Source organism: Protopterus annectens, chromosome 2.part2, assembly GCF_019279795.1.
Source record: "Protopterus annectens isolate FY-2018-M chromosome 2.part2, PAN1.0, whole genome shotgun sequence".
NCBI lineage: Eukaryota > Metazoa > Chordata > Ceratodontiformes > Protopteridae > Protopterus > Protopterus annectens.
Genome location: NC_056730.1, coordinates 141,562,988 through 141,588,664, shown reverse-complemented (window position 1 = coordinate 141,588,664; position 25,677 = coordinate 141,562,988). Strand labels below are relative to the sequence as shown.

Here is a 25,677-nt window from a genome sequence, read left to right as displayed (position 1 = left end):
CTATAACTGGGTAACATTTTTTGATAAGTGTGTGATAAAAAGAAAATAAGTAAATAAATAATAAAAAAATATAGTTTGGTATTTTTTCACCAGTATTTTTTATACTGATGTTTGGATTACATTCTCACAAGTGTTCCTTTTATTTTATAGCCTGCAGAGGTCTTTGAGTTTGAGGAGACTGTTTATTGTCATCATATGTCCCCCAGTGCAACAAAGCATAGCTTGATAGCAGGTATGCAAACTTTTATGTAACTATTACAGTTGTGGCAAGGTTATTTTTAATTGAGTGATTCATGTACTTTCAACGAAATGTGTCAAAAACTGATAAGTATATGTTGTGAAAAGCTGAGGTATACTACTGGATCTGCATCACTGGGACTTAGGAAGAACTTTAAGGTCCAGTGAGTTACATGGTAGTATATTCCATTTTAGTGGTAGAAACACTTATCGTCCTTTTCTGCACTTTTTTATTGTGTCATATTCAAAGTGGTAAGTACTAAAAGCAGATTTAAAACTGTACCATAGCTGTTTAAAAGTAAATAATGTTGACTAATTGAGGAAAGATTGCTTAGCGGTGATGGAAGAAGCCATTTTTGTTAGAGAAAGGGTTGTAAATCCATGCAGTAGTTTTCCTGAGGAAGTGTTGGAATCAGAAATATTGGCAAAATTCACCTAGCTGTATGGCATAGAGGGATGGAACCCTGACTGACCCCGACATCCCAGGTTTGAATATTGGCTTGGGCACTTAGAGTCAGACAGGGATGAGTAAAAGTGGGAGTGGCTTATGCCAGCTTGTCCACACTGTGGGATAGGTATTGGTGGTCCCAGCTGGCCAAATTGCTGTTATGCAAATGGAGGCGTGCATATAGCCATTGGCTGTAGGACAGAGGGATGTGGCCTTGGTGATCCCAACCCAGTAGCAGGTAACCTGGTGTGTGTGTGTGTGTGTATGCACATTGGGGGTGGGGGCATAGGATGCCACTTTAGTGACATGGGTGCCCACTTTGGCTATGAATGGGTGATGGCTGCACCATGATTTTCTCTTGCCCCAATGAATTGGCTATGGTGGCACCTCAATGGTTGGTAAGTACAGTGGCCCGAAAATAGATATAGAAAAAAAAAATCAAACTGAAATTGAAGAGGCATGGAATGGGCTTAAAGCACCTGTATGTAATAAGGATCATTACTGCAAGAAATTGTAAATGTAGTGTGGAAGATATCAGTAATCAAATTGTATCAGTCTTGTGACCATATATTTTCAGCAGTCAAATGTCCCTAGAGGTATATGATTGCATTCCTGCAATACAGCAATTAGAAAACGGCCCGACCATAAATTAGTACAATCAGAAACAAACACTTCAGCGTATAAAACAAACAAAAAAACATACTTTGAATAACCAACAGAGTTCACTAAAACCAAACCAAGATTTATTAAAAAGATTAAGCAGTTTCATTCCAAAAATGAGAAACTTCAAATTTTGTAGAAACTACTCATACAGAAGTTTAAATAACTAAAAGGAAATGACATTGTATGATCAATAAACACCAAATAATTATGAACATGAAAAAAAATCATAAGAATTACTGAAATAAATATTATTTGTACTTAATATTTTAGTAAGTCGTTACTGTTAAACATTGTTCAAAACAATAATTTATTTAATCACAGTCTCCAGTAGGGTTGCCACCTTCCTTTGTGGCTAAAACCAGAGTAAAGCCACGCCCCTTGTGTCCCCAGTAACCCCACCCACCCCCTCTCCCGCCCACATTCCACCCATTTTGTGATGTCACAATGACATCACTCGGTGGGAACGCCCTCTTTTTTCATCCCTGCTGCCTGCTTTCGGCTGATTTACTATGCTTTTCTGTAAAAAAAAAAAAAAGCATAGTAAATCAGCCGATTTACAACCTCCAATAGTCTGTTTCCTTTTTGAAACAGAATACCGGAGTTTGTACAGTGTATTCCGGACTACTGGAGAATCAGTCTGATTTCCAGATAGTCTGGAAAAAAAAAAACAGAGGGGTGGCAACCCTAGTCTCCAGCTGAATGGTGTGTGCAAATATTGTAAACAGATTCATTCACTAACTTGAAAGTTAAATATTCGCATTCAACTCTGGTTTAATAGTTGTATTCATGCAAATCTGCAGTAAAATCGCAAGGTATTCTAACATTGTCTCAGAATCCCCCAGTGTTATTAGATACTTTGTCAACAATAAAAAAAAAATTGTTTGAAGTTCATGCAAGCTACAGTATGCTTAAATAATGCTTTTTCAGAATTCGCTGTCCTGATATCATAAGTATGTTTGTAAATACAGTCTTTAAATCTCCTCTTTTGTTTGCCAATACAAAAGGTTGAACATGACAAACAGGAGATAGCATACACTTCTGATGTCTCCAATGGCATATGAAGGATAAATCCCTTACTACAACCCCAGAAACTAGAATTCCTTTAGTAGTTCTGGTGTCTGTTGGAGTTGGCATGGGAGCATGAGTTTCCCATCCCTGGGGGAGGGCGGGATGAAATCTTCAGTGCACTGCCACTGTTCCTCAAAGGATATCAGTAGTGCAAATCTGAAACCTGGTGGAGGGAGATAATGCTCTCTAAGCCACTGTTTTATGGTGACCTTCAGTAGAGGTATGTGGAAGCTTGCATTTGCATGCAGAGTAGATTTGTGGGCCTCTGTGATGGCACAGATCATCTGTGTTAACACTCAGTGGTGGAGTTGGTCTATTACAAGCATTCTTATTGCTGGGATGACAGTGAGGGTATAAAGCACCTTCATGGCTCCCTGAGCGACAGTCACCTCTGCACAGCTCCCTGTCCTGATCCCAGCTGAAATTCCCAGATGGGAGAATGAATGGGTCATATTCCATTGAGGGCAGGCATGACAGTTGGCAGTTATGTGGGAAGGCAAAAAACACATCAGACAGAAAGTCCAACATACATTTTTAAACCAGGACCTTCTTCTCTTGCATCCTCTTATAAAACAGAAATTGAGCATCAATGTAGTTGATTGTACTTGGGAAGTCCATTTCAGGGATTTGAAGGTTCATTGGTCCTGGTCTCCTTTCCAGAAAAGGAAGCACAAAAACTACGAATGAGGCGCTTGTAGTCCAGCTAGCTTTTCAACTATTTTTACAACCAGGAGGTCCTCAGGTAAACATAGACAGCACTACAGTTATGCAGTGTATAAGCTAATAGGGAGTTGCCCACTCCTTTCATGTTTACAGATTGGCAGTAATTGTCTAGGTATAGGCAGTTAAAGTGAATTTAACTCTACAGGTCTTTTTTATCCCAAGTAAACAGAACGCAGTAGCAGACCTTCTGAACATAGTAATGGCAATGTTTTGCAGGTGGCAACTGAACCACAAAGCCTTCTATAGTTATATCAAGAATCTCCATGGCAATACCCAGGTTTGCTCTGAGTTACTGCACAATGGTACCTCCTGTACTGAACCAACTGATATTGCCACCATACTGGCTGACATATTCAGTTCCAACTTTACCCCTCTTCCCCCAAAGGACCAATCTCAATACTGGAAGATTGCCAGGCATCCAGCATTACTGCAGCACAGGTTAAAGCTGCATTGTCCAAGGCCAAGAATACAGCTTCCATGGGACCCAACAATATCCCTGGCTGTGTTCTACATGAATTACAAAGTGAACTGGCACCACATCTGTGTGCCCTGTTCACTCACAGCCTCAACTCAGGCTTTCTCCCTACTGAATGGTGCACTGTTACAGTCATCCCTCTCCATAAAGGAGGAGAGACTACAGACCCTGAAAATTATCACCTCATTAGCCTGACAAGTCTGATATGTAAGGGTATGGAGTGCATCATCATGGACCCAATTAACAAAGATATAGGGAATCTCCAAACTCTAGATCCCACACAATTTAGTTTTGTGAAAGGTAGATCATGCCCGCTCAACCTGCTTGACTTCTTTGAGTCAGTCACCATAGCTGTAGATGAGGGTAAGGCAGTTCATACAGCCTACGTCGATCTGAACAAGGCCTTTGATACCATTCCTCACTCCGGAATTACTGATAAACTCACCAAACTAGGCATCAATTCCTATATCGTTAGGTGGGTTGCAAATTGGCTCACAGGTAGAACCCACAGTGTGAAAGCAGACTCTCAAGACTGCTGACCAGTCACAAGTGGAGTTCACAGGGATCGGTCCTGGATCCTCTCCTGTTTAGCATCTACTTCTCAGAAGTCTAGGCCAACATGGAGGGACTCTGGCTGATCAAACTCACAGATGACTGCAAGCTGGGAGCCGTTATTAACTCCCCAAGTGATGCCGACATCCTACAGAAAGGCCTTACTGAGACCAGTGACTGGTGTCGAAACCATGGTCTTATCTTAATGCCAAAAAATGTGTCGTCATCCACTTTGGTAAAAACTAATTTCCCACTAATTACCACATTGATGGGAGCCCACTGAACACTGAAGGCGTTATAAGAGATCTGGGAACACAGGTTGTAACAGCAGCCTCTCCTTCGACCACCACATTGCCACTGTAGTCAGAAATTCCTTCTATGTGGCACATCTCATTACTAAGGGTTTTGCATCCAGGAAGAAAGAGGTCATCATTTCTCTCTACTCTTCCCTCATTAGATCAATCGTGGAGTATAATGCCCCATTTGGCATGTACCTCACTAGACACCTGCAACAGCTGGAGAGACCACAAAAGTACCTCACGAAAAGGATCCTAGGCCTTAAACAAATGTCTTACATGGACAGACTCAAAAAAACTCCAGCTATTCTCTGTCTCATATCATCTCATATCATGTGCTAAGAAGCGATCTCTGCTTGACTTACAAAGCTATGTCTCATCCACCTCTGTTAGAAATGCTACATCTAAAGAAATCCCAATCCCTCCACACTACACGCTCCAGAGACCTCAACCTCATTACCACAATCAACAGAACTTGCTGGAGGGACAGGTTTATAACCCAGAGACTGACCATGCTCTGAAATAGACTTCCAATACATGTCAGGCAGAGCACCTCACTGGCTGTCCTCAAGAGAAATCTTGATGAGTGGATGGGAAATAGAAAGTTCACCCTGGGGATCACTCCAGTGGCTCTTCTTGATAGAGGCACTGGGAACTAATGTCGGGCGGCACAATGCCAGGGCACTTCTATGAGCTAGGCTTGTAAAGGCTCCAGAACCATTAGCCCAGTACACACCTATGAACAAGGAACTATTTCTGAACATAGCAAAAGCTTGGGGCACCCAGAAATTGATGGATGTGTTTCATAGGTTGGTACTAGGCTATTGACCTTAGGGCCTATATAAGCCTAGCCATAACAATTCCCTGGATATTTCTTCCCACAGTATTTACTTCTCTGGTCCCCTGTCTAGCAGGGTGACTGTCATATTCCCGTGGTGAATTTCCTATCTCCCATCCAGTCATCAAGGTTCCTTTTGAAGAAGGCCAATGAGGCGCTCTGCTTGACATGTATGGGCAGTCTATTCCAGAGTATGGGGAAGTCTCTGGGTCAGGAACCTATCCCTCCAGCATGTTTTGTTCATTGTGAAGACCAGGTTTAGATCCCTGGAGCATGTGGCTCTGAGGGATTGGGATTTCTTTAAGTGGAGCATGTCCAGCACCTCGGGGCTTGACATGGCCTTGTATGTTAAATAAAGATCGCCTCTGAGTAGATGATATGCCACAGAGTATAGCTGGAGTTTTTTTTAGACGGTCAGCATATGGCATCTGCTTTAGGCCTGTGATTCTTTTAGTGAGGTATTTCTGTGGCCTTTCCAGCTGTTGCAGATGTCTTGTGAGGTACATACCAAACGGGGCATTATACTCTATAATGAGTCTAATTAGGGATGAGTACAGTGGGACAATGACCTCCTTTTTTCTGGATGAAAAGCCCTTAGTGATGAGGTGTGCCACATAGAAGGATTTCCTGACTGTTGTGATGATGTGGTAATCGAAAGTGAGACCACTGTCCACCTGTGTCCCTAAGTCTCTCATCACACTTTCGATGTTTATTGTCCTGCCACCTATGTGGTAATTCATGGGTACATGTTTTTTTCCAAAGGGGATAACTATACATTTCTTGGCATTAAACTTGAGCCCATGGCTCTGGCACCAGGCATCTGTTTCTGTAAGGCCCTTTTGTAGAATATCCACATCATTTGGGGATTCAATAATGGCTCACAGTTTGCAGTCATCTACGAATGTTGGTAGCCAGAGTCCCTTAGTGTTGGCCTGTACTTCAGAGAAATAGATGCCAAACAAGAGTGGTCCCAGGACTGAACCCTGAGGTACTCCACTTGTCTGGAGCTGGATTTGGAGTCGGCTACTTTTACAGTCTGGGTTCTGTCAGTAAGCCATTTGGCAACCCATCGAGTGACGTAGGGATTTATGCCCATCTTAGTAAGTTTATCTATGATTCCAGAGTGGGGGATGGTGTCGAAGGCCTTGGTGAGGTCCAGATAGGCTGTGTAGACCGCCTTACACTCGTCCACAACTCTCAATCAGAAGTCATTCAGTGGGGTCCAGTGTTTGAAGGTTGCCAATGTCTTTGTTTATAAGTTCCATGATAATGCGTTCCATGCCCTTGCAGATCAGGCTTGTCAGACTGATGGGATGGTAGTTCCCGGGATCCAAGGTGGATCCCCCCTTGTGGAGTGGGATAACTGTATCTGTGTGCCACTCAGTGGGCACAAAGCCTGAGGTGAGGCTATGATTAAACATGACACTTAGATGAGGTGGCAGTTCATTTTGTAGTTCATGTAGTGCACAGCCTGGGATGTCATCTGGTCCCATGGATGCTGTATTCTTAGCTTTGGAGAGTGTGGTTTCTACCTGTGTGGCCGTAATTACCGGAATCTGGCAATCTTTTGGTATTGAGATGGGCCCTTTAGGGGGTGAGAGGGGGGTGAAGTTGGCACTAAATCGATCTGCCAGGATATTGGCAATATCCTTGGGATCAGTATATTTAATGCCATGCTGTTGTAGCTCAGAGCAGATCTGAGCATTGCCATTTAGATTCTTGACATAACTATAGAATGCCTTATGGTTGTCTCTGGAATCTTTGGCAATTTTATTTTCGTAACTAGCTTTTGAGGATTTTATGAGGGATCTCGGCTTCTTACTGAGGGCTGGTGAGGGATTTTTTTGCATCCTGTGATTTTCCTCTTTTCTGCAACAGTTTCTTCCTTCTGTTGTATAGTTTGTTTATAGCAGGGGACCACCAGATTGGCTTTCTTTTTTTGCAGAAGAGCATCTTGGTTCTACTTGGGATGGCACGATTCATGCACGAGTGGATGTGCTCATACAGTGCCTTAGTGTAGGATTCTGCACTCGAACCTTCAGATCCCGTCTGCATGGGTTTCGTGAAGTTTGTCACTTTTGACTTCAGTAGCATGAAGTTGACTTTGGAGACGTTTTTTTTAAAGAGGTTTCCTTAATGGGGGGTGGGGGTGGGATGTGGATGTCAAGGGTGATTTGCTTATGGTCAGACCTGACCAATGCGGGGGTGACCACTGGTCTGGAGCATCTATCTCTCATGTTGGTAATGATCAGGTCTAGGATATTGGAGCCCCTGGTGGGACAGTAGATTAGTTGATCCAGGGCATTGGAATTTATGAATTCCAAAAACCGTTGGGAAAAGGAGTTGGTACCAAAGTAGTTTTCCCAGTTAATGGCAGGGTAGTTGAAATCACCCAGTATTAGGGTGTTTGGTTGTATCGTAATATTTTCCAGTATGTTTAGAAAGGTGTAGTGAGAATCTTGGGGCATGGTGGGGGATCTGTAGCAAGCTACAATTTGGATTGCAGTCCTACCTAGTGTTAGTTGCACCTGGAGAATTTCAGATGCATTGTGTTGGGCAACTAGCCTGGAGATGTAAATATCCTTGGTGAATATGGACACTCCTTCTCCTTTAGTGTTTCGGTCTTGGTTTTGTGGCCGAAAAGTGTGTTAAGAGTTGTAGCCTGGTATTGCAGGGGTGCTCTCTGGAGCCTTGAACCAGGTTTCATTTACTGCACAGATATCGATGTTCTCCATTTTTAGATGTGCCTCGAGAGAGTGCATTTTGAGGTTTAGACTTCTAGCATTGAGTAGCATTACCTTCATATTTTGCATGCTTGTATCTGTTACGGTGGTGGTTTTATCCTTTGAACCTTGCCTAAAAAAGGCACTATAGGGGTGGCAAGAGCTTTAGCCAGTAACCTGATTCCCGGGGGTGACAGGTGCAGACCATCTCTGGCAAAACATCATGGCTTGTCGATCATGTCTTCCCAGGCAGACAAATACTGGATCCCCTTTGAATGACACCAGATGCTTAGCCAATTGTTGAAGTCAATCATTTTGTCCTTATACTGTGGTATCATTCTGGGCGAAGGCAGGATGCTACTCAGGGCTAGGGTCATACCTGCCTGGACTACATGATCCAAGAGCTCTTCCATGTCTCTCTTCATGTAGTCCAGGCAGGTACGTCTCAAGTCATTCACTCCAGCATGGACAATGGCAGAGTCGTATTTGTACTTGTTGTGTAGTGACGTGAGTGCATGCGTTATGTGGCGGATCCTGGCACCTGACAGGCAGATGACTGTAATTTTCTCCTTGTTCAGCCTGGTGAGTGGGACATCAGTGTGCCTGACTATAGAGTCACCTATGACTAAAGTGTTGGGTACATTGTCTTGCCTTAGGGGCTGTTGTTGGATGGCACACTGGTGTTGTGAGCTATGTGTCACTTTGGTTGTGACTGGTGTTTGTGTGCGTTTCAGCTTCGGAGGTCCTTGTTGCTTGAGCAGGTTAATGTTAAGGGCCTCCACATATGTGGGTTTAGTGTTGCTATGTGTGGGTGTTGATGGTGTGGGTTTTGAAGGGCTATGAGTTGCATGAGGTGTAGTGCAGGTGTTAACCTTCTCCTCTTGACTGTAGCACAATCTTGGCCAGAGAGAGCTTTGCTTCCAGTTTGGCTGTGCAAGTGCATCTCTCGCAGGTTGTAGTGTTGGGTGGTAGGAGGAGAGGATTGTCTGTGTACATGAGGCAGTTGCCGCATTGCCCCAGTATGCCCAGATTCACCAGGTGGACAAGAGAAATCACCGGAAGCTGACCCTTGGACATGCCTGTTTAGGTGCTCTTTTTGTAAAGTTTAAGAGCTGTTTTCCCTTACCTTTGCAAGGTACTGTGCAATTATAGGCTGTTTAGTGCCCACGTTTAATTTCTCCTTATTGACAAGGAGAGTTGAGTGCTTGTATCAGTTTCAGGCGTTTTAGTGCTTTCCAGCAGGTTCTAGAGCAAGTGCTAGTCACAGGGTTTCAGATTTTAGTGCTACTACTGAGAAACCAGCTAGCTCTAAGGGAAAATTTGAAGAGCAGACTTTCTGGCACCTGGAATAGTTTAACTGTAGCCTCGCAGTGCTGCACGATGCGAAAAATGTGCAAACACATGCGTTTTTAAGCCAGAAAGTTTAAAGGGATAGAAATAAGCCCACAAAGGCTAATAAAATTACAATTTCAGAGCTGGAAACCACTCCTCTAGTGTTAGGCAGTACAATGCTCACCACTCCCACTGGTAAGCAGTAGGACTTCCCTCTACCACAGCAAGGTATGGATAGCTCTGAACACAGAAAATAAAGTCCTGAGACAAGCAAAGCCTGGTATTTGGACTGGCTAGGAAACGTGGGAAACGAGCAAACAAGATAGTATTTTTTTTGTTGAAACAGGCTAAACAGCAAGGTATGGATAGCTCTGAACACAGAAAATAAAGTCCTGAGACAAGCAAAGCCTGGTATTTGGACTGGCTAGGAAACGTGGGAAACGAGCAAACAAGATAGTATTTTTTTTGTTGAAACAGGCTAAACAGTGCAATAATACAGTAAATAAACACAGAAAAGGCTAACTCACTTGAGTGTGTAGTCCTAAACAGTAAATGCAATTAAAACTCTACGAAATTAGCAATTTAAAACTTTTTAAATGAAGCACGGCAAGTGCACAACTGAAAAACGATTTGAGGCAGTAATACAGCAGAATAAGTAGCTAGTCTACATATACAGAGAAGTCTATATATACAGAAAAGCAGCTAAAACACGCAAATAATTCAGATGCAGTGCAACCTAGAGCACTTGAGTTGTAGCAATATTAAAGCAATTACGGTTATAATAAATGCTCTAAAATATACTGTGTATTTCCAAAATGTTTGAGAAACATAGTCAGAACACAAGGATATTCAGGCAATTTTTTTTTTGAAAGGGAAAAAGGAGAAACAGAGGGCCTTCTCAGTTGTTCTCTCTGTAATTCGGTAGAATGAGCTAATGACACTAGACTGGAAGGAGTGTCCCAGATCAGATTTACAGTAGTGGCGGGCAACTGCAAAGCCACCAAGTATAACAACAAGACACAAACAGGGAGGGAGGCTAGGGACCAATACTATAGTTATTAGCCTACAGACAGTAAACACTATAGAAAGCCACAAAATGAAAGTTTTTAAACAGATAAAGGAGCAGAGACTCTACAGAATGCTTTTAACTGCAAACAAATCAGTTACCCTTGCTGATTAGTTAATAACAATAAAATACACTAAAAACTATGCAGCAGGCAATAAAAAGTGCTATATATAAATTGCTAAAAACAATAATCAGTATAAATAATCCAAAAAAACAGGATACTTGTATATCTCAGCTCAGAGGTGTAGTCAACGCCCCTCCTCCACTCTGCTCAGTATGTATAGTATTTCTTATCTAAACATTCAGCATCCATTTACACTTTCTTGCTATCTTAAGTAGCAACCTATGCCCTCTCTGCCCCTTGGAAGTAGGCACATTTCTATGCATTTTATCTGTCCTCTAAAGTATTTATAAAGGTATTTCAAGGAAAGGCAAATCTTATTTAATAACTCTATATTGACCAAAACAAACATACAAGGTGAGTGGGATATTGTGTCATTGCTTCTCAAAATCATGCTTGTTAATACAGTAAGAGGGCAACCCCCAAATCCAAGGCTCAAGGCACTCACCCTTACAGCAAGAAAGAATCCAAGTTGTTTTTTCATAGCCCTGTATTTTTTTTTTCTGATGAGGTTCTGTGCTTTCTAAAAGAAAAAAAAAGGACCGAATACAAGAAAATCTTGCTTCTCAAAACTGATTGTGTTTTCTTACTGGTGTCTAAAGAAAGATAAATAGACATAACTACTGCCGCTCTTCTACAGATTTGCATTATCTCAAATCTCTTTAACAGTAGCTTGACCTCTTGACACAGCTGCTTCTGATATTCCCCAGGTACCACAATGTCAGTTATCTGTTTATAACACTATATTGTCCTGTTTTTCACAAGGGAAGCTAGAACCCTGATGATTATCTTGGTATTCACTGTTGCAGTCCTCACTTTTGGTATGTCTTGCTTGCAGGTGGCCCACAACCAGCCAGTCTTCTACAGCTGTGCTGTCCTCCATGGCTCAGGCTAAGATCTTCTTTTCAGCATAAGGACATCGGTAGTATAAAGGGTGCATTGGTTGGCATCATTTTCAGATCTTTCTTTTCATACAGTTTGAGTTGATTGTGTGTTCTTTCCATAGGGCAACCTTATTGCAGGGACTTACAAGTAGCCAGTAGAGGATTTCTTTCTTATTCATGTGTTTTTTTTTTTTTATTTGCTCTATACTTAGTCAGAAATTGGCTAATGTCTGATTCAGAGTATTGTCTGTTAAAGTAAATATTTGTGTAGGATGTGGCAAGCAGGTATCACATAGGGGTTTCCATAATAATCTTATTTTTCTTCTTTCGGCTTTTTCCCGGTTAGGGCTGGCCACAGCGGATCACCTGTCCGCTCATGATTGGCAGTGGAGTTTTACAGTGTCGAGTTGCCAACCCGGCACCCAACCTTCCACAGGAGGCTCACATACGCACACACTCACACCTAGGGCCAATTTAGAGTGTCTAATCCACCTACAGCATGTCTTTGGGATGTGGGAAGAAACAGGAGCACCCGGAGGAAAACCCACACGACCACAGGGAGTACATGCAACTCCACACAGAAGGCACCCCAGCCGAGGATCGAACCAGAGAACCTCTTACTGTGATGCTGCACCACCGCGGCCGCCCATGTTTCCATAATAATAATAATATAATGAAATATTATACTTGAATCCTGACATACTTGTAAATTCTACAAATTTAATTTTCATTACCAGAGGCAAGTTGGGCTGCATCTGCTTAGCTTTTATTGCCTTGTGCATTCTTTGATTGGACACAGTGTCTTTGAGGCATCAGATTGTGGGCAGTGGACAAAAACCTCATGTACAAATACCATATGGATCCCACTTTCCCTATACTTTAATCACAGTGCAGGTCTCAGACTACGGATGGTCTAAAGCCATTGAAAGGGTCTCAGAAGTGTCAGTAAGGGAAGACTTGCCAGAAACCAAAGGGATAGGCAGCTGTAAAGAGATTAGGCCAGAGGCCTCTCTGATGGGTCCCTACTCCGGGCCAGCAATCAAGGAGACTCTATTCTCACCACTGACTCTGGTGAGGAACGGTCACTATGAGCAAAGATGGATTCACACAGTATTTTCAGATGCAGCTCCCTGTACCAAGCACAATTTCCCCTTACGAGCACACAGGGAGCACGCTCCAGACCTGGGGCTTGGACTGTCCTTGTCTCTCTCCAGATCCACGCAAAACTCCACACTGACTACTTTGGAGCCCTGTGTCCCTGTTCCCAGTAGCTGATACACACACTTGGATATTTAAGTTTCACACACACATACACACCTGGAAAAAGCTGGCACAGATTTATTAGCTGTGTCCCTTTCTAAGCAGACTCTGAGGTAATCATGCTGCCACCAGTCAGCTACCCTTAGGCTCTTACAAAGGGTACCCAATTATACTGTGTAAAATTAATACTAATACAAATGGTAGAGTGTGACCAAAGCAGCAAAGCTTTCAGGATTAGCCACAGTGTCATTAAAACAAGCATAAGTACTCTCAGGATGTTAAAAGCATTGTCTAAAGGACCAGCCACAATGAAATTTAATAAAATATTTAATGATAAACAATAAACGAGAAAACAGGAGAATACTGAATACATTAAACAGAGTTTCAACCACAGATATATATATAAATTAATATAGTTGGATAGTTTCTCACAGATGCAGAAAACAATGCTAAACTATTCTCACTAAATGTCTCTGACTAACTGAAGAATTACTGTTCCCTGACTGCTTACTAAAGCAAGGCAAGCTGATGTGTGCTGAGTGGCTTACCAGAGCAAAAGCCAGATGATGTTTCTCTTTGTCTGTGTGGATGTGTGAGATATATATCCTGTCAGAAATCTTTCCTGTCAGGTTCCAAAATGCTGCTGCAAGAGTTCCAAAGGAACCAGATGCTGGTTATAGAACAACATCCCATCTGGTCACCTGACTCTGGTACAATACAAACACAGAGCTTTACTAAGATCTGAGCAGCATCTGAAAGCTGTAACACAATTTCAAAAACTTTCCACCCTTCCAGGGTCCTCTGTTAAAACATACACATTTGCTCAGTTACAAAAATACAACCTAACATACATGCATGCATTCTTTCTGTCCAGCAGGACCTACTGTTGATGCATTTTTAACACAAGTAACTTTACAAATATGTTTTTAATTCAAACATCTGTACTAATCAGTGTGATAGTCAAATAACATAACAATCTTTACAAAACTCCAGTTAGCTGTGCTGGTATATATACACATGTGCTGCTCTACTCTCCCTGGCACAGATGGCACTACCTCATAACATCACAGCCTCTAACAAAACGGATTTTCTGGAGCCATGTAAGTGTCTTATCTCATACAGTGTCATAGAATTTTGGAAATTTCAAGCCATTGGTCACATCCAGAGTTGCCTTACCCTTTTCCCTTTTCTCTGTATTCTTTTCCTTTGATGGAATACTCCATGAAGCCTTGGATGATGCCATGGTGGTCCAGAACCACGCTATTGCCCCATTTTTGGCAACAAACTCTTTTATAGAGACTTTTGGCAATGTCAGATTGCCTTAAGAATGAATGATGCGCATTGCAGACAAGAGTCCATATTGGTGCTGTTGGGCAGAGGGAAATAAATACACTTGTATCCTTAGGGGGCACAGTACTTCTATAAATCTACATATCTTGCTTACTGTGGCTTGGAGGTTATTGGTCTTTTGTACTGAGTGTAGAGCAAATAAAGATAAGTATTCTATTTCTGGCAGCATCATTTGCAATGCCAAGACTTTCCTGCATTAAACAGGTTTGAGTAGTTTGTGCAAGTGCATTAATTATCTGAAGCCTGCTGTTGTGATATATTGTACATGTGATGTTAATGTTAGTAGCTGATCAAGTGTTATTCCCAGATATTTTTGTTTTGTAATTATAGGTAAAAGTGAACCATGAGTAATGCTTAGCAGGAGGTTTGATTTTGTGCTCCAATGCATGCCAAAAAGTATATACTGAATTCACATTGCAGCTTATCTGTAACTTGAAAAACAAAAGGAAAAGCCTGTCTGTTCAAAGTGATCCACTGTTGTATTCCCTTAATTGTTTTGCAGGCACATAGCTAACCAGAGTAGAATGTACACATTCTCAACATCAAGCAATAAAAACAGAAAGCAATCCTTCTTTGTGCTTTATGTTGTTCGGTTTATTCAAATTAATGAGCTATTTTGTCTGTCAGACTTAATCAGATACCGTGTTTCTTCCTGAAAAAAAAACATTACAATTCTTGTTGTTTAAATAACCCTAAATAAAGGGACATGGTGGAAAACCGCCATTACTGGGGGTAAGGCTATGGTTCCTGATTAGCTTATAGTTAGGTCTGCTGGTCGGAAAGAAGACCCAGTCCCTAATTAGAATAAGAGTTATGGATTGGCTAATAGTCAGGCTAGTTGATTTGGATGGGAGCAGAGTCCCTAATTAGAATGCCAGTCATAGACTGGGTAGACTGTTATTCGCTTCCACATCCTTGTTATGGAAAAGGATTCATTCACAATGTTGTTATAAAAAATGAAAAAAATGTTCCATTTTTAAAAGTCTGTTACAGAATTTTTTAGCCATTAAAAAGCCATTTGTTTTTGCAGGTTCATGAGAACACCGTGTGTTGATGTCAACATAAACAGTGAATCAGGGGTGCCCACTTTTACAGGACATCCTGCAATACCTATCTTTGTAGTGAATCTGTCTGAAATTAAAGTGTAGTGAATAAAAACAGTAAGATAAGAATGCCCATTTTATAGGGTTGGAGGTAACTAATTGAAAAGATCAATCCAGCATTAAAGTAAATAAATAAATATGTACATACATACAAATATTTCAAGCACAGGCATTAATGCTCTTCTAGCTTGTGCTCCTGAACTGAAGCTTCTTCAGATTACTGGAGCTAGGGCATTAGATGGGAAATCTATAATGATCCCAAAGGCACATAAGAACATCAAAGGCCCTCCATACAGGTCAGTAGTTAACAGTGGTGAGGGAATCACTAAGCCCATGGCCATGTATTCAGAGGTCACCATCAATCCATCCACTAGCAGTCAGCACTAAATTATTTGAGCTGTACACACTGGATTTCCTACAAAAAAAAAATCAAGGAAATCAATGTCCAGCAAGATACCCTGTTGGTCACAATCAGTGCAGAAGCACTGTATACATTATTACCTCACAGCTATTGTATCAAAGCAGTAGAGCACTCACTTTTAAAAGGAACAGGAACCTTGCCAAAAGAAATTGAAAAGACCACTGAACTGTTACAAACCCTTCTCAGCAATGATTACTTTGGTTTCAACAACAACTATTACAAACCGACAACTAGAATAGCAGTGGGAGTAGCGATGGCTCCAAATCTAGCTGACATGGCACTAAAAGGTAGGAAATAGAGTTCTACATAGGTTCATAGGTAGGTACTAGGCTATCTGCCCTGGGGCCTATATAAGCCTAGCTAAAAATGTTGTCTGGCTTTCGCCACCCAAGAAATTAATTTTATATTATAATAAATATTTTAAACGGTATCGTATCCTTAATTACTACAATTTGTTTCCCCAAACATTGGTAGCAAAGCATTCTGTAAACATTCACAAAATGCATTGTTCCCACTTAGCCCTCTCTTCTCTTCAGATCTAGAACTCATATTCCTCACTTGAGGGAATATTGTTTGAAGTCTACTGGGTGTATAAAACAGCTGTACAAACAATTCTGTACAGATATCCCCAAAAGTCTAAACTTTACTGCATACGCATACTTGGGTACCCTACCAATGTCTACCATTTATTTCTTCATAATTGCTTTGTCTATTTTCTTTTCCCAAACCTTGCTAAGCTCCTCTGACTGATTTTTATAGTTATCATGCAAAATGTTATATGCACAGCATTTTGTCAATATTTCTACAAACTTCCTCAGGTTTACCACACAGTATAGAAAGAAAAAGTAGATTTCCTGGATCTTTTAAGACCTTGCAATCAGTAAAATAGACATAGATGGATAACTTAACTAACAACCTGTTCAGGAAACAGACAAGAGAAATGTTTTTACATGCCAACATCATGCATCCCCATATCACAAAACATAATGTAATAAAGTCCCAAGGAGTGCACATAGCATGAATTTCAAAATAAATTAATCTTAACCTTGAAAGAGACTTTTTAGCTCGTGGTTATGAAGCAAGACTAATGCAATCCATACTACATCTAGAGATCCAGGGAACCTCAATTGCTTTTGAACCTATTTACAGAGTCCACCTGGGCTTTGACAACTTTTGCAAAGACCCCAAAAATGAAGCAAGAAAATATAGCACGGCCATTACCATCGCTCCTGACCACTTATCTCACTGGGACATTGTCAGTAGTAACAATCAAATTGCTACAATCTTTGAACTAGGACCTAGGTTTATTTTCAAAAAAAGCAGAAGTATTGTCTTGAGTGTAACAAGGACACAATGGAACCCTTGGAAAATGGGAACTGCAAATGTGAAGCTCAGAAATGCGCTTCCTGTGAACACATGAGCAACAGAAGCCATTTCACTTGTCCACATACTAAGAAAAATACTACAGCAGGTGTAAAGCTGACTGCAACACAGAAATGGTTGTTTATAGGTTAGTGCACAAAATGTGAAGCATTCTATATCGGGAAAACCATTATCAGACTAAAAATACGTGTCACTCTATTTTTCTGTTTCTTTTTTTTATTTTTTTTATTTATTTAACATTTGTTTACCAGCAAAGTCCAACTGGGACAGAGCCCATTTTCAGTGGCACCCTGAAGAGAAACACTTCAGAAGATCCTACTAAGCATAGGATAGACACCAAGAACCAAATGATCTTAGTAACCACAAAGAATAAGAACAGAATCACTGCTGAAGAAATACATGTTGGGTTGACAGTTAAAAACTGAGCGTTTTCATTCCTTTATTGAATAAAATGGAACTTCATCAGATAACTTCACTGTAAAACACAATAGTTTAAATAACACTGTTCAACCAATCATATTCTCTTATCAATTAAGCCAAAGCCCTAAATCAGTTTAAAAGTACGTTTAAAAAACAGAAATAATCCATTACTATAGTTACATTTCTTTAAATGTAGAATATAAAATCTCAATAGATTACAAATAGTAAAGAATGTTTCTTCCCAAGAAACCAGCTAATATAAAATCATTGTTAGTGCAAAGATGAAAGTAGAAAGAGTAACTAGCTAAGAACAAATGCTGGGTGACATTAAGACTGTACATGTACTAAAGACTATCATATTTTGTAAGCTCTCAACTCTAACACACTGTTAATAGATATCCTATCATTGATGCCAGGAAACGGTGTCACAATTAGCAAAATCTGTCAGTGTGTTTCTCTAAATTCCAGATAATACCAGTTCACTTGCCTGTTGTTTACTACCACTTTTTCTATAACACAGTAAACAAATTTTTTAAAGTTCTGAGAAGAAATTGTGTGCCTGTATAGAACATTGTTATTGTCCTTCCTTCTGATAGTGTATACATGTTGGTAAATTCTCTTCTTAAGTTGATTTTCCGTCTTGCCTATATAGAAGGCAGGGCAGGACATATGATTAGTAGAAGAGCTCCAGCAAAACATTGCACTATGTCGATGGTTCACTTTGGGTTTAAATTTCATGTTCTTGGCAAAATTGTGCACTTGATTGTGGATGGAAATAAGAATGCACTCTTAGAAAAAAAGGATAGGAGTAGGAAGTCAGATTGAATGCATACCATAAACCAGGTGTTAACTCTGGATGCTCGATCAGGAGTATCCATCAGCTCGGAAAATGTAACCATAGAACATTTTATTCATTCAAAGAAAAAGAAACTGTGTCTGTGGTTTGCCTTGCATTTTTGATCTGATACCACATTTCATTTTTTACAAGGAAGCAGCCCTCACAAGACAGTAAGCTGGTGACCTAGGTATCCGGCATGGTAAACAGGTGACTGGTACAAGGAAATGCAAGATTGATCACCACTGTATACTGGTACTTGAAATGGGGGGGGGGGGGATAAAGCCAGTCCTTCAGATTTAACTCGAGCAACAGCCACAGGGGCAATCATTGCTTAGACATTAGGTTTTTGAAATAGATTCTCACAAATGGATAAATCAAATCAACCACATTGGTTATAAGCAAAAAAGATATGTTGATCTGCTCCAAGCAATGCTGGCTTATGTGTGGTGACACCGTCCCACCACAGTGTTTTTATATGGCAAATTGCATTTTTGATTTTTCATTTTCTGATTGTTATAAGTTTCTTTTCTAATGCCCTAGTTCCAATAATCCGAAGAAGCTTTGGTTCAGGAGTGAAAGCATTTACTTTAATACTGGATGGTTTTTCAATTAGTTAGAGCTGGCACCATAAAATGGGCACATTTATTTCACTGTTTTTATTCACTGCACTTTAATTTCATAAAGATTCATTGTGCAGATAGATTACACTGGATGCCCCATGAAAACAGGCTCCCTTGATTCACTGTTTGTTAATTCCAACACACGTTTCAATGAACTTGCAAAAATAAATGGCTTTTCAGTGGCTAAAAAAAATCAGTAAAAAAGACTTTATAATAACATTGTGAATGAATCTTTTTCCTTAACAAGAAGATGGAGGGTGAATAACAGTCTGACTCAAATTCTAATTAGGGACTTGGCCTCCCTCTGAATCAGATTACCTGACCATTTGTCAATCCATAACTCCTAGTCTAATTAGGGACTTGGCTTCTCCTCCAGTCAGCTGGCTCTACTGTTAGTCAATCCAGGACTTATTCTAACTAGGGACTTGACCTCCCCTCCAACCACCAGTTCCAAATATAAGCCACTCAGAAACCATAGTCTTACCCCGAATGATAATGGCTGGTTTCCACCACACCCTCTTATTTAGGGTTATTTAAACAATTAGAATTGTAATGTTTTTTTTTTTTTGGGGGGGGGGGTTGTTTTTTTTCAGAAAGAAATATTGTATTTGATGAAGTCCGATAGATGAAAGTGCTCATTACTTTGAATAAACCGGGCAAGTTAAAACTCAAAGAGGGATTGCTTCATCTTTTCACTGTTTGATTTTGAGAGTGTGTACTTTTTACTCTGATTAGCTATATGCCTGCAAACTACTTATAGGAATACAACAGTGGATTACTTCAAACAAAGAAGCTTTTCCTTTTGTTTTTACTTGTTAGCCCTGGGGAAAACCAGCCACTCTACCAGGTTTGGAGAGCTTATAAGGGGACCTACTCCACAGTAGGTAGCCTGCACTTTAGGTATTATCTGTAACTTGTGACATGAGTTGCTAGAATGCAATACAATGATATTGTCTGCGTAAAGATGTAGTTTAAGTCTGGTAAGTCCAAAGGTAAGTTATTAATGAAGGGGAGAAAATAGTACAGGCACTAAGTTCCATTTTCTTAGGAGTGAAGACCCTTACTTAACAGTATTGATTCTATTGTTTAAGTAAGCTGAGAACTTTTGTAGGGCAGAGTATATACAAAAAATAATTGTTCTGATTAGGAGATCGTGGTTGACTGGTTTAAAGGCTCATTTTAGGTTAATGAGGTAGGCAGTTGATGACTGCCCTTCTTCCATCTCCTCAAAAGATAGAGTTGGTTAGAAATCCTGACTAGGCTTCATAAGGAAGGAGTTAACAGACCAGTAAGTTGGGATACATTTAATGGAAGAATGAAAGTACAAGTAAGAATTTAAAGCGGAGGAGATACGGGGTGAATTGAGCAAAGTATTTAATCATGACAGACTGCATATTAAGGATAGTTAAGAGGAGGGATAGAAGGATAGTGATAAGGATAGATAATGAAAAATAAATAAGCAAGTTAAGGAGTAAATAGAAAATTATCTACTTAGTTCAAAGAGATTTTTCCCCACAGGAAAACGTAGATCTATATCTTGATCTATTCCTGGTGTTTTTTCAGTCAGTCCAGGGCTTCAGCAAGGGAATTCCCCAGGATACTAGAATTCTTGGTATTTATGATTCTAATGGCTCCTCTAGGCAGACTCCACATGAGTAATATTTAGTGGTATGTGAAATCTGTATGGTCCCAACATCAGTATCCCCTCATTTTTAAGATTTCATTTTTGTAATTTTAAAAATGGAACTGCTTTGGCAGAGGTACCAGTTTTACCTGAATCCAGGTCTCCCATTCTCCCTTCCAGCTCCAGCACAGTATGCAACAGTGGATGCTTCAGACTTTGTTTGGGGAGCTATGTGCATGTGTTTTGGGAGGGTAAAGTGCGCAATCTTTGGAGCAAAAAAAAAAAAGAACAAAACACATGAACAAAAAAAGTTATGTTGGCAGTAATAAATACCCTCAACACTCTAAATAATCTGTGGCACCCAGGGCGTCTACAGGTCATTGTAGACAATACCACAGTGATGTGGTGCATAAACAAATAGTGGGGTTTTAGATCTTATCCACTGTGCAGATTAGTTATAGTAGCTTGGGATATTGCAATCCAGTGCAGTTTCATTCTTCACTTTGTCTTGCATTTCATCAGAGCAAAATATTGTGGCAGACAGAGCAGGACTAGGATGAGATGCTCACAAATGTCAACTAAATCCGGGGGTCTTCCAGGATTTAATCCAGCTGTGGGGAATACATCAAATAGATATTTGTGGCCTCCATTCACAACAAACAGCTGGCAAAACTCCACTCCAGAACTTCTTTTTGGCATGCCTGGAAAATTGATGCATTCTTATTTCCCTGGACAGGAATCTTCCTGCTTGTCTTTCCACTGAATATCAAGGATCATTCTGAAGATTCAGAAGAACTCTAAATATTATTCTGATGACTCCCTTCTTACCCAGGCAGCAGTGGTTCTCATGGTTCTCCCCTTTATTTTGGAAATGACTTCCTCACAAACTGGACCTATTCTCACAAGACAATGATTGTTTGATACACCCCAGCCAGAATCAACTGCATCTAACTGCCTGGATGATAAGAGTTTTAATATTCTTTTTGGCACCTATTTTCCGAGGAGGTGCAGCAGGGCTAAGGAAACTTGCTACTAGGAAATCATATACTAGATTTTCGAGTTGATGCCACATCAAGAATCAGGACTGTTTTAAGGCATCTGTTGCTGTATTTCTACAATATTTGTATGAGTTATTATTCTCTGGCCTTTCTTACTCCTCTATCAAGGTTCATTTGTTGTCCATTTTAGCATGTCTGCCAGTGAATCCCCCTCTTTCAATGTATTCATATGTTGAAATGTTTTTGCAAGGGGGTTTCTTCATACCCTTCCACCTAGAAGACAGGTGGCTCCTTTGGATCTTAATTTTGTTTTAGAAAAAAAATAACCCTTGCTTCATTTCAGTCAGCCAGATTTGAAGTTCATAACATAGCAAATAGTTTTGTTGATTTCTCTAACTTCTGCAAGCAGAGTGTCTGAATTAGAAGCTCTCATGGTGAGACAACATTATCATAGTTTGTACAAGGATAGAGCATCTTTGAAAACTAATCCTTCATTCATGTCTAAACTAGTAGCCAAGTTTACTTTGATCCAGACCATCGATTGCCCTCTTTTCTTTCTAGAACCTAAAAATTTGGGAGAAATGATTCTGCATACTCTGGATGGCCACAGTCAATTCAGATTCTATCTTGACAGAACCAGACATTCAACAATTCTGATCAGCTATTAATTTCTTATGAAGTTAAGAAAAAAGGGCAGTCTGTGTCTAAGCTCTTTCCAATTTATTGTTTCATGCTTTCATTCTTTGTCATTCCCACCACAACAAATCAGTTCTAGGTAGGGTCAAGGAGCATTCTACTAAGATCTTGGCTTCATCAGCGGCCATTTGGAAAGGAGTGGACTCTAGAAGGCAGAAATTTGGTCCTTTTTACGTACTTTTTACAAAGCACTACAAACTAGATTCCTTTTCCAGGTCTAGACCAGGTTTTGCTACAGCCATTGTGTAGGGGCTCCTGCACCCTCATCCTTCCTTCTCTCAAATCTTGCAAGTAACAAAGGCTAGTGCCGTACAGTTGTGTAAGCAAATTCACTATAACAGTAGATGTTCAAATGATCACTGTTGCATTAGCTGCTCACTCCTTCCATCCACCTCCATTATTTGTTTGATTCAGTTACAAGGCTGAAGATATTGTGTTTTATTACCTAGCATTGTACTCTTTCAGGACTCAAACCTCCCTCTTTCAGTTGGCATAAAAGTTTTGAGGGGTTTGATGCCCAGACCAGTAGTTTTCTCCCTGTGGTGCTTGTTGATGCCGAGACCAGTGTTTTTCTCCTTGCATTGTAAGAACTTCCAGTAGTCTGGGCGTGTGGAAGGTGCCCCTAAGATCTGGAATGTGACCAGCTGTTATCTGCTGTGCAATATATAATCGGTATGGCCAAGGCTGCTGCAGCTGTGGCCATTTGAACAGCTACGGCAATGGAAAGTTTACTTACACAATTGTACCTACTGCTGAATATTATACTTAAGTATACTGACTATATAGTCACGTTTTAGAATTATCACAGTACATGCAAATGAGTGGAAGAAATTAAAGCAAGTTCAGTAAAATTAAAGAGTTATTAATCCAGACTTTTACTAAATTGTATTTTACATATGTAGTCAGGAAGGTGCACATAACCTGTGATTAGTGACATCCTGCAATGTAGCATAGAATCTTCAGGGGTTATGGCTGTTAGAAGAACTGATGAAAGGTCAGTTTATTTTTGTCAGTTGAACAGATTACAGACAAAGCCTGGGTACAGTCCAAGGTGTCTTTGATTGTAGATATTTATTTGGATGGAGTTAAGGCAGTGAACTTTAAATAAACTGCAGTTTGTTGATCCATGTCTAATATCCACAAATTGGCTTGCTCTCAGGTTTGTATGCTATTTGGATGTGGGAAGCAATAGATAAGACTAAACTGTCTCAAGGTACTACAGAAAAGTGTAGCTGCATACAGTTGAACTTTGTGATTAACAAAGATTGACATGTAGTTTTATCATTACAAACTGCTGAAGAAATTGACTATTAAAAAAAAAATATTTGTTTTCTTACAGTTGGTACCAAAAGCCCAGAGGTTCAGCTGTGCGACCTGAAATCTGGATCCTGCACCCATATTCTTCAGGGTAACTTGAGAGGAAACACTGCCATCCTTTTAAAGGAGTGATATTTATGTAATCACATGCTGTGAAAAAAGTATATCCATATGCTTAGTTTTTTTAATAATTGCAGCATGACTGACTTCTTGTGAAAATTTTCTCTATGATTGGATGATTCTTTTGAGCTCTTAATCTGATTACTGTGTATTTATGCCCCACTTGTTTAGTGTTGTCTGGACAATGCTCTGATCCTGTGACTTTATGCCACAACCTCAGAAGAAATGTAAGGTAGACATTGTAAAAGGTCATTACCTTGTTAGCCTCACTGGCTGTGTAATACCGGATGATATAGCTTGGAATTGATTAGGGGCTCTGCTGCTTGAGGAGCTGATAAGAAGATAGAAAGCAGATGGAGGCTGCTATTTTACCTGTCCTGGGTAGAGGTAGTTGATTCTACATTGCCGTCCCGGGTAGAATAAAGTAGTTTACTCTACTGTATTGCTAACAGACACTGGGGAATGGGTATGTAGTGTGCAACAAAAAGGCCATGCTGTACAAGTAGTAACCTTTATCATTTTTATTTGCAAGTGTGTATACAGATTGTGGAAGAAACAACAAGTTGTCACTTTGGCAGTTGTGCCTGCCATCCACCCAAGGAGGAGTTATGCTTAAAGCAAGAAAAAAGTAAGGTCCCTGATTGCAGCCACACTGTCTAGCTGTCACCACCCTTTGTTTGTAGACAATGGGAAGACTAGGGGCAAAGAGGGTCAAAGAGGTGAAGATGGGTTAGATGGTCACAGGAGTGGGAGGAGTAAAAAGTAATTTTCTTGTTAGAAATATTTGTCGCATACAGCATTGATTGTGAACTTTTCATTTTCTTGAAAGAATACTGGTGGTTGTAAACTAGTGTTATAGATGCTCTTTGGAAGGATTATTACTGGACTATATTCATAAATTGAATGGGATTAGCAGCAGGTGAATGACAGTCTAGTGGCCAGATCTTTAGAGCATTCGGACATCTGCTGGGAATAAGAAGTTTGCCACAGCCATCTGCAAGAAGCATGTCGATAAAAGGACAGAGAGAACATAACTAATACCATCTTTGGTTCTTTTTTTGCCTGCTAAAGTAACTGATGACCTATATCACTTTGTCAGTCTTTAATTTGTTTCCTTGTCTGATCTGAAAGTATAATACGTACATTGCAGACTTATTCGGTATTATTTTTATATATTGTGTTTGAAGTATTTAATATTTTATAAAAGAACTAAAAGTGTGGTCTTTAGAAAAGAGAAGGCGCAAACTGCATAAAAATAAATGGAAGTTGTGAGAACAATACATGTATTTATTTGTTTATCTATCCATTCAGCCTTTGTTAACTTGTTAGTTCCAATAGGTTAGTGGCCTGTTTCAGAGGAAGCCCAAGGTGGTATTTATACTATTAGGGAAAGTTTGGCCAGAGCATCAGGGAACTTTACCTACTCTTTGGAGCTAGATAGCATTGGAGGGCTCCTACAGCAGCAAGTTAGAGACCTAAAGGAAGCAGAAGTGTTGAGGAAGAGAGAAAAGCCATGAAGAGTTTTGAGGCAGAAAGTGAGAAGTTGGGGAAAATGTTGTTCAATATGGAGATTCAGAATGCAAACAAAAGATTCCTATGTGGTGAATGTTACAAATGAGCAGCTTTATGGAGAAAGAAGCAAGTCAGTCTGTGGAAGTGGTATTATGAGGGCTCGCAGATGATGATCTGTTAAGAAATTATTGACCAATATGATCTAGGTGACAGTTCTGCTGTTTCATGGGGTGAAATGGCTGATAACTTTTTCAGAGGTGCTGAGGATGAGAGAAAAGAAGCAGGTAAAGTACAGCAAAGAATGCAGCCGTAAAAACTTGTACAGCAGTGACAAGAAGTAAAAGAGGAAAGATTGAGAAGTGGTCTTTTTTGTGGCAGTATCCAATGAAGTGACTAAAACATATGCAGCAGTGACTGCAGACAAGAGAGGAGAGCACCAACAAACTGCATGTAAAACTGTTCTTAAAAAAAGAGAAGACCATTTGTAAGAATAAGAACAAAAAATGACTCTGTAATCGACAGTCATGTATGGGACAATTTGGTAACTGTTCTGAGTTTTACAGCTTAAGAAATGTGGTCTTTTATACAT

General features: G+C 40.2%; 1 protein-coding gene across 1 annotated transcript in view; it reads left to right on the top strand.

The window, feature by feature from the left end:
• The window catches only part of ERCC8 (ERCC excision repair 8, CSA ubiquitin ligase complex subunit), a 747,007-nt gene that overhangs the window by 394,227 nt on the left and 327,103 nt on the right, over nucleotides 1-25,677 (top strand). Inside the window, exons 5-6 of the mRNA XM_044063815.1 lie at nucleotides 151-232; nucleotides 23,479-23,547. Of these exons, the coding sequence (XP_043919750.1) occupies nucleotides 151-232; nucleotides 23,479-23,547 (151 nt within the window). The remainder of the gene's footprint in view (nucleotides 1-150; nucleotides 233-23,478; nucleotides 23,548-25,677) is intronic.